Below are 11,989 nucleotides of genomic sequence, written 5' to 3'. Positions count from 1 at the left end.
AACTGCATTGGTCTAATTTTGATTCTATTATGTCTTCATGAATAAATGAACCAAAATCACCACTCAGTCCCTAGAGGGCAGAAATCTGTAATAACATTAGAAGAAAGAAAAGGCCAGTCACAGTGGCTCATACCTCAGCACTTTGGGAGGCTGAGGCAGGAGGATCATTTGAACCCGGGAGTTTAAGACTAGCCCTGGCAACACAGTGAGACCTTCAACTCTACAAAAGAAAAAATTTAAAAATTAGCTGGACACGGTGGTGAACACCTGTAGTCCCAGCTACTTGGGAGGCTGGGGTGGGATGACTGCTTGAGCCCAGGAGTTTGAGATTACAGTGAGCTATGATCATGCCACTGCACTCCAGCCTGGTCAACAGAGCAAGATCCTGTCTTGAAACCACCTCTGCAAAAATTTTAAAGAGAAAATCATTGCAGTGAAAGAGATCTGACCTAACCAACTCCATCTTGCTTCTAACCTCCAAGCTGTCCTTGTTTATTCCTGGGCATAGGCCAATCTAAACTTGGGAGGACCTTAGTTTATAGTTTAACTTTGAAACAAAGATGATAACAGCACTTTCCCAAAAGAATCCCCCTTCATGCCTGGGGATTAGACTGCCTTTGCAGGACTAACAAATTAGCTACAACATAGAAATTATGATGATTTAGGAGTCATGCATCTGAAGGCTGCCAGATTCTGAACCTCCTCAAATTGCTCCTGGGGATAACATCACTATTGTAAAACCTAAAATCAGTGCTTGAGATATTTTGCAGACCCTGTACTCGATGATTCCACTAGCATCACTCAGATCAATAAACTGGCTCATCTGGTCTTGTGGCCCCAACCCAGGAACTGACAGCATAGGAGGACAGCTTCGACTCCCTTTGATTTCAACTCTAACCGAACTAATCAGCACCTCCCCACTTTCTGATCCTCTACCCACCAAATTATCCTTAAAAACCACACTCCCTGACATTTCGGGGAAACTGATTCGAGTAATAAAACTCTGGTCTCCCACACAGCCAACTCTGCAAGAATTAAACTCTCTATTGCAATTCCCCTGTCTTGATAAATTGGCTCTGTCTAGGCAGCAGGCAAGGAGAACTCATTGGATGGTTACAGTCTCAAAAAAAAAAAAAAAAAGAAAAGAAAAGAAAAAACATTTAAGCTTAGCACCATTATTTTTGTTGATGGCGAAAATACAACAAGGGGCAGGGCACGGTGGCTCACGCCTGTAATCCCAGCACTTGGGGAGGCTGAGGCAGGCGGATCACGAGGTCAGGAGATCAAGACCATACTGACTAACACAGTGAAACCCCGTCTCTGCTAAAAATACAAAAAATTAGCCAGGCATCATGGAGGACACCGGTAGTCCCTGCTACTCGGGAGGCTGGAGCAGGCGAAGGACGTAAACCCGGGAGGCGGAGCGTACAGTGAGCCGAGATCCCGCCACCATACTTCAGCCTGGGCAACAGAACCAGACGCCATCTCAAAAAAATAAAAGAAAGAAAAAGAAAATACAACAAGGGTACACAGAAGACAAACAGTCCCCTGGCATAACAAGAGTCATTGTAGTGAAGAGGACAGATTTCTCAGCCAATAATTAGCTAAAGGTGCCAACTCCCTTCCCCTAGCCTCTTCAAGCTGCTAAGCCTCAACAAAAGGATGGATGCCTATTTGGAGGTCCCTCTGGCCTCCTTTAGGACCACTGCAGGACCTGTGCCTGCACCCACTCCTCATGTGTGACATTGTGGTTTTCTACTACATGACATATTTTCCACAATTACAAAAGATTCCATACTCACACCCAGGGGACAGCCTTGGAGTTCCCTGTTGTTGGAGTTTGTTCCAGTGCCAAAGCAGACAGGAAAGAAATGGCATATAATTGTGACTCTTCTCCCTCGGCACTACAAATATTTCCCCTTTCCTCATGCCAATTCATTTTTGTTTCTTTATCTCTTGTCTTCGCATAGTTTATAAAGAAAAATCTTTGCCTTGTAAGTGGAAAGCAAGAATATGAATTTCATAAATATGATATATTGTATAATAGTAGTAAGACAGAGAGAAAAAGAAGAGGAAGAGAATGAGTGGAGTGCAGAAGAGAGAAGGAAGGAAGGAGCGATTTCTGTGATACCACCCAGAAGTTCTTCTGAATTCTGCTTCTTAGTAAACTGTTCCTAGATTTAAGCAGGTACATATAAATGAATAAACCTTACATTTGAGAGTTTCTAGTTTTAATGATCCCTTGTGGCTACTTTAAAGAAAGATACTTTTAAAGAACTGAACAATTTTTACATGTATTAGAGCAGTAAGAAAATGTTCGACCCTATTACCTAGAAATTGCTGAATTCTTCTGGATCAGGTTAGAGGTAACGTAAGTATTCGATAGTAACTATTGTAAACACTTTTTAAAATAATTCAGATAAGCACTACATTAAAAATATGTAGAGTTTATTAGGTTGATGCCAAAGTAATCACGGTTTTCGCCATTATGTTTAATTATGTATGTTTAATGGCAAAAATCGCAATTACTTTTGCACCCACCTAATAAAAATAATATATAAACAGCAGTATACCTTAAATTTATTTTTATATTTCATCCTGTACATTTAGGAATTTTTGTTCTAAATTATTTACTGGCTTAGTTTTGTAGTTTTTTAATTGAAAATTTTTAAATTGTGGTAAAATATAAATTTATCATTCTAACTACTTTTAATTGTACAACTCAGTGGCCTTAAGTATATTCACATTGTTGTGTAATTTTGAATTTAATTTTCTTTTTTTTTTTAAGAGGGAATCTTGCTCTTGCCCAGGCTGAAGTGCAATGGCGCCATCTCCGCTCATTGCAACCTCCGCCTCCGGGGTTCTATCGATTCTCTTGCCTCAGCTTCCTGAGTAGCTGGGACTACAGGCGGCGCGCCAGCATGCCTGGCTAATTTTTGTATTTTTAGTAGAGAAGGGGTTTCACCATGTTGTCCAGGTTAGTCTCGAACTCCGGACCTCAAGTGATTCGCCCACCTCAGCCTCCCAAAGTGCTGGGATTACAGGTGTAAGCCACCGCACCTGGCCTGAATTTAAAATTTTTAACCCAGTTTCTATTAGATTGAAAATTAAGATATACATAATGTTTCCATGACTATATTTTTACAGTTTATTGTTCATAACTACTGTGTATTAGTGCATCAACGTAACTACATGAAGGGGAACTGAAGCTCACCCCTTGCTTATGATTGTGATTATTTTAAAGAACTCTGGAAGCTCAGTGAGTCACTGAATTAACCTACCAAGAATTTTTTTCTGTACAAATGTTTTCATAATACAGGGAAGTTTCTCTTCAGGTGTTTCTTTTCCCCCTTAAAAGTTTATCTTCCTTGGCCAGGCGCGGTGGCTCACGCCTGTAATCCCAGCACTTTGGGAGGCCGAGGAGGGTGGATCACGAGGTCAGGAGATCGAGACCATCCTGGCTAACACAGTGAAACCCCCGTCTCTACTAAAAATACAAAAAATTAGCCTGGCGTGCCAGCGGGCGCCTGTAGTCCCAGCTACTCGGGAGGCTGAGGCAGGAGAAGAATGGCGTAAACCCGGGAGGTGGAGCTTGCAGTTAGCCGAGATGGCGCCACTGCACTCCAGCCTGGGAGACAGCCAGACTCTGTCTCAAAATTTAAAAAAAAAAAAAAAAAAAAAGTTTATCTTCCTTGCAAACTAATTATATTCCATGCCTGAACATAGGAAGAACGTAGCAAAACTGGGCAGTTCTGAACAAGATTTTTTTCACATTGCAATAATCTGTGACCAACTAAAGCACTGCCGCAGTGTCAGAATCAGAATTCAAGCAAGTCAGACTTGCTTTAGATAAGCAGTGCTTGCATTATTTAAGGTCATTTGAAAACTCATTCAAGAGGTCGTCTGTTTTCACTTAAAACCAGTTTAGCTTCACCAGCTGAAGAGCTTACATTTAGAAATAACATTGGACTGCAAGTCACGTATTCTTTGACCTTGAGCAAGACCTTAAATAGGCTAATTAAATAGGCCGGGCGCGGTGGTTCACACCTGCAATCCCAGCACTTTGGGAGGCCAAGGGGGGAGGAGGGGTTGGGAGGATCGCTTGAGCTCAGGAGTTCAAGACCAGCCTGGGCAACATGGAGAAACCCTGTCGCCACTATTAATAAAAATAGAAAAATGAGCCTGGCGTGGTGGTGCACTCCTGTGGTCCCAGCTACTCGGGAGGCTGACGTGGGAGAATCACCCGAGCCCAAGGAGTTCCAGGCTGCAGTGAGCCGAGATCGTGCCACTGCACTCCAGCCTCGGCCACAGATTGAGACACTATCTCAAAAAAAATTTTAGAAAAATTAATTAAATAGAAAATATTTCATTATATTTCTCAACATCTTTAAGGTTCTTGGTTGAAATGACTGGGCTTCATTATATACCAAGCCCAACTTCGTAGACGATCACTTTGCTTTCCCTTGCAAAATCCTTTGCCTCAAAGCCATTGACAATCTAAAGCAGGCTTCTAACAGAACCAGCAGTCTTCATAGGCTTTTGGTCTAGATCCCCCGGACTTGGTCAGAGCGCCAGTAGAGGAAAGGCCGGGGAGGAGTGGCTGGGCCTAGAAGGCGGGGCTAGGAGGGCAATGGGGCGGGATAGAACGGATTGAGTTACGTCATTTCCGTCTGCGACGTTACCTAGGAGTCCAGCGGCTCCAGGGCCAGCAGCGATTGGTAGGTCAAGGGAAAAGTGTCCCTTCCCTTTCAGCCTGTACTACTATTCCGCTAGCCTTTGTGGCTTTTGTTTTGAGCCTTCGTTGTTTCAAGGCCCTAAAGAATCCACACCCTTGATATCCCTTCCCCATCCGCCCCCCTTAAGGATGTTTCATGCCTCTAAAGCCCCTCAGCGAGGCCTTCAGCTAGTTTACATCCTGCCTGGGAGTAACCCCTTCCTCAGAGCTTCCTTTCCTCGTCCTCGGTGAAGTTGCGTCGGGCTGGTTGACCAGCCGTTACCGCTCATTGTGCGCGTTCACAGACCCCCCACACCCCAATCCTCCGCAAAGATACTGCTCAGTCCACCTTCTCGCTGACCGGGAAGTACACATTAATCTTCCTTAGATTTTTCCTCATTTCTTTCCCTTCCCCTCTCCCATTGGTTTTACGTCTTTTCATTTTTTTTTAGAGATGGAAAAGGGAAACGCGTTTTTAAAGAAGAGGTTAGTTGTTTTTCTTCTGCCCCCGGTATCAAGGACCACATGTGAAAAGGAAAAGCGAAATTACGAAACTTAAAAAGGCCACGAGAATCATTTGTGTATTCAATAAATTTAGTAGAGGAAACAAAATAGGAAGTATACAGGTTCGAATCCAAGCAAAGTGAAGATTGTTTGCTGCTTTAAAAGTGAAACTAAGAATCCAAACACTTCTTGTGGGCTTTTATCCGTGAAGCGTAAAAATAAATAAGTGAAAACATCTATTATGATAAAAATTTGTATTGATTAGGGATATAATAAGCTTGAAAGATCTTTATCTCTGAATCTACAAGTGGTACATGGGTGTAGTAAAATACTTCATTGCCTGAGCAGTTGTTTGATAGTACATTTTATGTGGTTAGGTTTTTTTTTTGTTGTTTCTGTTTTTGAGAAGGCATGCCGCTCTGTTGCCCAGGCTGAGTGCAGTGGCACAATCTCAGTTCACTGCAACCCCTGCCTCCCGGTTCAAGCTATTCTCCTGCCTCAGCCTCCCAAGTAGCTGTGACTACAGGCGTGCGCCACCACACCCGGCTAATTTTTGTATTTTTAGTAGACAGGGTTTCACCATATTGGCCAGGCTGGTCTCAAACCCCTTACTTCAGGTGATCCGCCCACCTCGGCCTCCCAAAGTGTTAGGATTACAGGCGTGAGCCACCAGACCCAGCCTGGTAGTACATTTTAGTATCTTGAAACTTATGAAGGGTTTTCACAATGGTTAATTTATTTGGAGCATCATAATAGCCAATATGAAGTCGATCTTATTTCTTATCTAAAGCCAGCAACGGTCCCACCCTCCTTTCTGCTCCAGATGGTGTCCTCTTACACCTACTGAAAGGTTTTACCCTTTAACTTATCCCTTTCTTTGCCCCTTTAAGTTCTCCGTCCCTAACTACTGGATGGTACATTTTAACATGCTTTAGAATCTCTCGTGGTTTTTTTTGTTTGTTTTATTTTTTTTGTTTTTGTTTTTGTTTTTGTTTTTGTTTTTTTTAGAGCGAGTTTCACTCTGGTTGCCCAGGCTGGAAGAGTGGCATGATCTCGACTCACCACAACCTCCGCCTCCCGGGTTCAAGCAATTCTCCTGCCTAAGCCTTCCTGAGTAGCTGGGATTACAGGCATGCGCCACCATGCCCAGCTAATTTTGTATTTTTAGTAGAGACAGGGTTTCTCCATGTTGGTCAGGCTGGTCTCAAACTCCCGACCTCAGATGATCTACCGGCCTCGGCCTCCCAAAGTGCTGGGATTACAGGCGTGAGTCACCGTGCCCGGCCTTTTTATTTTTCTTTTTTTTAAAAAAAACCTTTAATCCATTCTCACTCTTTAGCTACACCCCATTTTTCTGCTCCCTTACAGCACCCCAAAGAATTACTACTGTACCTACTGTCTCAACTTTCCCACTTCCTCAACCCACCCCAAACCTCATTCCCTGCTTAGTCCACTGAAACAGCGCCTGTACTGTCACTAGTGACTTTATCTGGCCTAATCTCCCTTTCTTTCCTCTGTATTTACTTGTCCTTGCAACAATATTTGACACAATTGAATATGTTCTTTCTGGAAATTGTGGAACTTCATTGTTAATTTCTGAATCATAATTTTGAATGCTGGAATATATTTTCTCAATATTTTGTGTATTCATAAACATATAATGGTGGCATTTATGACATAGTTTTTTGGCAGCCTCTAGATACCTTTTAGCCTATGTCACTAGAGAAGCAGGAAGCAGGTGTATGCAGAAAGCCTGTGTGAAATTATTTAGATCAAAGTGTTTAATAAACTGGGTCAGAATTTTTAAGATCCAGTGTTAAATTTTCACCTACAAAATTGAGAATGTATTTGGGAAAATGACAAAATTGTGATGGATTAATGCTAATGCTGTCATGTTAAATAACACACTACATTGATAACAGGTAAAAATCATACAATTTAGTTCTTGGAAAGAATATTAAAAGACCTGTTATCGTCCTAATATCTAATTTACGTTTAATTTTTTACTTTTCTAAAATTTAGAGTCAAGCGTTCCCATGGAATGTTTATGGGTATAAATTGGACACCATTTTTGAGGACAGTTTGGCAGTGTTAGGTTTTAATATGCATACTGTTTTATTTTTTATGAAGTTATATTGTGTATCTCTGCACTAAATGCACATTGTGGGAAAAAAACAACAGTGTAAAAGAGTATACTGGAACAAAAACATCTCTTCCCTTTCTGAACCCAGGCTGCTCAGTCCACAGGTCCCTTCCTAGAGACAGTCATTCTTAGTAATTTCTCATATCCCCTTCCAGAGAGAGTCAATTCAAATGTATATGTGTGCCAGGCACAGTGGCTCACACCTGTAATCCCAGCACTTTGGGAGGCTAAGGTGGGTGGATCATGAGGTCAGGAGATCGAGACCATTCTGTTCAACATGGTGAAACCCCATCTCTACTTAAAATACAAAAATTAACTGGGCACGGTGGCGCACACCTGTAGGGCCAGGTACTCCAGGGGCTAAGGCGGGAGAATCACATGACCCCGGGAGGCGGAGGTTGCAGGGAGCCAAAATCGCACCACTGCATTCCAGCCTGGCAACAGAGCGAGACTCCGTCTCAGAAAACAAACAAACAAAAAACAGAAATATATATGTGCCTACCTTTTGTCATAGCAATTCCACTTGTAAAAACTATCCTACAAAAATTGTTGCTGCTGAGTGCAATGGCTTATGCCTGTAATCCCAGCACTTTGGGAGGCCAAGGCGGGTGGATTGCCTGAGGCCAGCATTTCGAGACCAGCCTGGCCAACAGGGTGAAACTCTTGTCTCTACTAAAAATACAAACATTAGCTGGGCATGGTGGCACACACCTATAATCCCAGCTACTCAGGAGGCTAAGACATGAGAATCACTTGAACCCGGGAGGTGGAGGTTACAGTGAGCTGAGATGATGTCTCTGCACTCCAGCCTGTGTGACAGAGCAAGACTCTGTCTCAAAAAAAAAAAAAAACAAATCTTTTAGGCGTGAAATTTCCTTAATTTCATTTATGCCAACAGTTATTTGTCAATTAAGAGAATAATTGTACTTAAAATGCTATCTCAGTTTTCTAACTGGAATAATGCACATGAATAGTTTTTATTCTGGAAAAGTTTGTTATAATAATAGATATGATTTATTGTGATGGGTCAGAAACTATACTAAATGCTTTACCTGTGTTACCTGACTTAATCCTGACCATTCTATGAGTTAGGTACAATGAGTCCCCATATTTTACAGATGAGTAACTTGAAGTTTGAGTGAGTTAAGTAACTTTTGCAAAATCACACAGCTAAGGATGAGGTAGAATTTGTTAAGATTTAAACCCTGGTCTATCTTGCCTCAGAGCCCAAAGACTTAACCTCTCTTCCCATTGCCTCCTATATTGTTAAGGCTATTTGTAGGGAAAGCAAAACAGACATAAGTTTTTTTCATAGAGAACCTTCTCCTAACTCTTAAAAATGTCAATTTAAAAAACAATTTACCAAATTAGGAAGAAAACACCGTTTGTTTTAAGCATCTGAATAACTTTAAACATCAAAAGGGAAAAATGACAAATTGAGAAATATATAAATATATTTTTCTTTCATTTTTCTTATGAATGGCATATCCTTTTTGACAGTTTTCTGTTTAGCCTCTGTCTTTCTAAACATATTAGTAGATGTATGTTATGTGTTTAAATAGGTCAGGGCTTTGGGATTTGTAAATCCTTACATGTTTTGCATTTTACGTGCACCAATTCAGAATTTAAATTTTTATTATTTTTAGAGACATGTTCTCATTTTGTGGCCCAGGCTGGCGTGCAGTGGTGCAGTCATAGCTCACTGCAGCTTTGAACTCCTGGGCTCAAGCCATCCTCCTGTTTCAGCCTCTCAAGTAGCTAGGACTATAGTATGTGCCACCCTACCCAGCTTTTTGTTGTTGTAGAGACAGGGGTCTTGCTATATTGCTCAGGCTGGTGTTAAACTCCTAGCCTCAAGCAATCCTCCTGCCTTGGCCTCCTAAAACCATGGAATTACAGGCATGAGTCACTGTAGCCCAGAATTTTAAGCTTTTAAGCAAAATTTATTCACTTTGGACTATGATAAAGCATCTCAGAACTATATTGCTACTGTAAATGTAACGAGGGACATTATTCTGTGAAGTGTAATAACTCTAAGTAAAAATCCATGTTTCTCCCTGTATTCAGTGCATAACCTTTTTTTTCCTTTTATATTTGACCATATAAGGTCTAATTTTAGGTTAGGGACCTGTACAATTTTGTGGATGCAACTCTGTCTCTATGCACTTTAAGAAAGGTTTATTTGAAGTCATACAACAGTGCATGTAAAAGTCATGGACTTTGAAGATAAACTTGAATTCAGTAACTGGCTTAGTTATTCACTATTTGACCTTAGGCCTTAAAGCTTAGGCTCCTCATCTCTAACACAAGCATATTAGTGAAATCTGCTGTGCAGGATTATTGCTGGAATTAGAAAAAATATACAAATTAGAACATATTAAATCACCAATAATTGCTGACCACTTTTGGCTGGGCGCAGTGGCTCATGCCTGTAATCCAAGCACTTTCAGAGGCAGAGGTGGGAGGATCACTTGAGTACAAGAATTCAAGACCAGCCTGGGAAACATAGCAAGAACCTGTCTCTACAAAAAATTTTAAAAATTAGCTAGGCATTGTAGTATGTGCCTGTAGTCCCAGCTACTCAGGACAGTGAGGCAGGAGGAGCGATTGAGCCTAAGAGATCAAGGCTACAGTGACCTATGATCCTGCCATGGCATTCTAGCCGAGGCAATAGAGAAAGACTCTGTCTCTTAAAAAATAAAAAGGTGACTATTTTTATTTTTATTATTTTGATATGAAATCTTAATTGTTGTATTTGTACAACTCTTTAATTTTCATTGAGTTCTAGTGGTAGTTTTATAATGGAGCATATAAAATAATTTTAGGCTGGGCACGGTGGCTCACACTTACAATCGCAACACTTTGGGAGGCCAAGCCAGGAGGTGTTTGACACCAGCCTGGACAACATAGCAAGACCCCATCTCTACAAAAACATAATAATTAAAAAAAGAAAGCCAGGTGTGGTGGTGCACGCCTATAGTCCCAGTTACTTAGGAAGTTAAGGTGAGAGGATCACTGAGCCCACCAGTTTGAGGCTGCAGTGAGCTATCGTCACAGCACTGCACTCCAGCCTGGGTGACAGAACAAGAATCTAAAATAGATAAATAAATAAAAATGTCTCTTAAAAAAAACAAATAAAAATGAAAATAAATTATTTTAAATGTACCCTTTTTGCTCCTTTTCTTTTAGGAATTTCAAATGCCTTGGGAAGAGGAATTAGAAGTTTTAAAGCAGGATAAAGCTGCCAGAGTCATTCAGCAGGCCTGGAAAAGTTTCCTTGTGAGTTTATTTAGAAGTTTTATTGAGATATAATTTTTATGTCATGAAATTCAAAATGTACAGTTCGATACTTTTTTGTTTTTTTTTTGAGACAGAATCTCACTCTGTTGCCTAGGCTGGAGTGCAGTGGCATGATCTTGGCTCACTGCAGCTTCTGCCTCCCAGGTTCAAGCAATTCGCCCACCTCAGCCTCCCCAGTAGCTGGGATTATAGGCGCACCACCATGCCCGGCTAATTTTTGTATTTTTAGTAGAGACGGGGTTTCACCATGTTGGCCAGGCTGGTCCTGAACTCCTGACTTCAGGTGATCCACCCTTCTCGGCCTCCCAAAGTGCTGGGATTACAGGCATGAGCCACTGCACCCGGCCAGTTCAATGTTCAATACTTTTTATATAAAGTGTACAATTCAGTAGCTTTTAGAATACTTGCAGAATTGTGTGCCACTCTTCACTTTAAAAAGCAGACTTTTTGACTGGGCGCGGTGGCTCACACCTATAATCCCAGCACTTTGAGAGGCTGAGGCGGGTGGATCATCAGAGGTCAGGAGTTCGAGACCAGCCTGACCAACATGGAGAGACCCTGTCTCTGCTAAAAATACAAAATTAGCTGGGCATGGTGGCGCAGGCCTGTAATCCCAACTACTCGGGAGGCTGAGGCAGGAGAATCGCTTGGACCTGGGAGGCAGAGGTTGTGGTGAGCCTAGATCATGCCATCGCACTTCAGCCTGGGCAACAAAAACAACAAAAAAGCAGACTTTTTTAACGTTTCAAAAAGTTACAATTATTTCATTAGCTGCACAAATGTTTATTGAGTTCCTGATCTGGGCTAGGCACTTTTATAATGGTTATCAATGAAAGTATCATTAAGAAGATTATTTGCCTTTCACCTCTAAACACTTTATTTCTTGACTGAGGAACCAGCATTGTGAGCAGATGTTAGGAATATAGCCACTCATTAAATATTTATTGAGTACTTATTCTCGAGGAGCTTAAAGTTTGTTAATAATACACTATATCCGGGTTAATGTTGTGGTCACTTGTTGTGCTTTTGTAAGGGTAGAGCTGGTCTTATAGGTGTAAGGAATATTCCAAGTTGAATTATCTGGTTGAGTGAGAGCCAAGAACTAAAATGACCTCACTCTTTTCTCTCTGATAGCAGCAGGACTCTGTGCCTGGTAATTTTATTTTTTTGAGACAGAGTCTGAGTCTGTTGCCCAGGCTGGAGTGCAGTGGCCGGATCTCAGCTCACTGCAAGCTCCGCCTCACGGGTTCACGCCATTCTCCTGCCTCAGCCTCCCGAGTAGCTGGGACTACAGGCTCCCGCCACCTCGCCCAGCTAGTTTTTTGTAT

General features: G+C 41.6%; 1 protein-coding gene across 1 annotated transcript in view; it reads left to right on the top strand.

The window, feature by feature from the left end:
- Positions 1 to 4,663: 4,663 nt before the first annotated feature.
- C14H11orf65 (chromosome 14 C11orf65 homolog) overlaps positions 4,664 to 11,989 on the top strand; it is a 74,873-nt gene continuing 67,547 nt past the window's right edge. The window contains exons 1-2 of the mRNA XM_025357033.1: positions 4,664 to 4,718; positions 10,551 to 10,640. Of these exons, the coding sequence (XP_025212818.1) occupies positions 10,560 to 10,640 (81 nt within the window). The 5' untranslated portion in view covers positions 4,664 to 4,718; positions 10,551 to 10,559. The remainder of the gene's footprint in view (positions 4,719 to 10,550; positions 10,641 to 11,989) is intronic.

This window comes from Theropithecus gelada, chromosome 14 (genome assembly GCF_003255815.1).
Source record: "Theropithecus gelada isolate Dixy chromosome 14, Tgel_1.0, whole genome shotgun sequence".
Taxonomy (NCBI): domain Eukaryota; kingdom Metazoa; phylum Chordata; class Mammalia; order Primates; family Cercopithecidae; genus Theropithecus; species Theropithecus gelada.
Note: the sequence above shows the minus strand (reverse complement) of the source record. Positions and strands in the feature narration are given on the sequence as shown.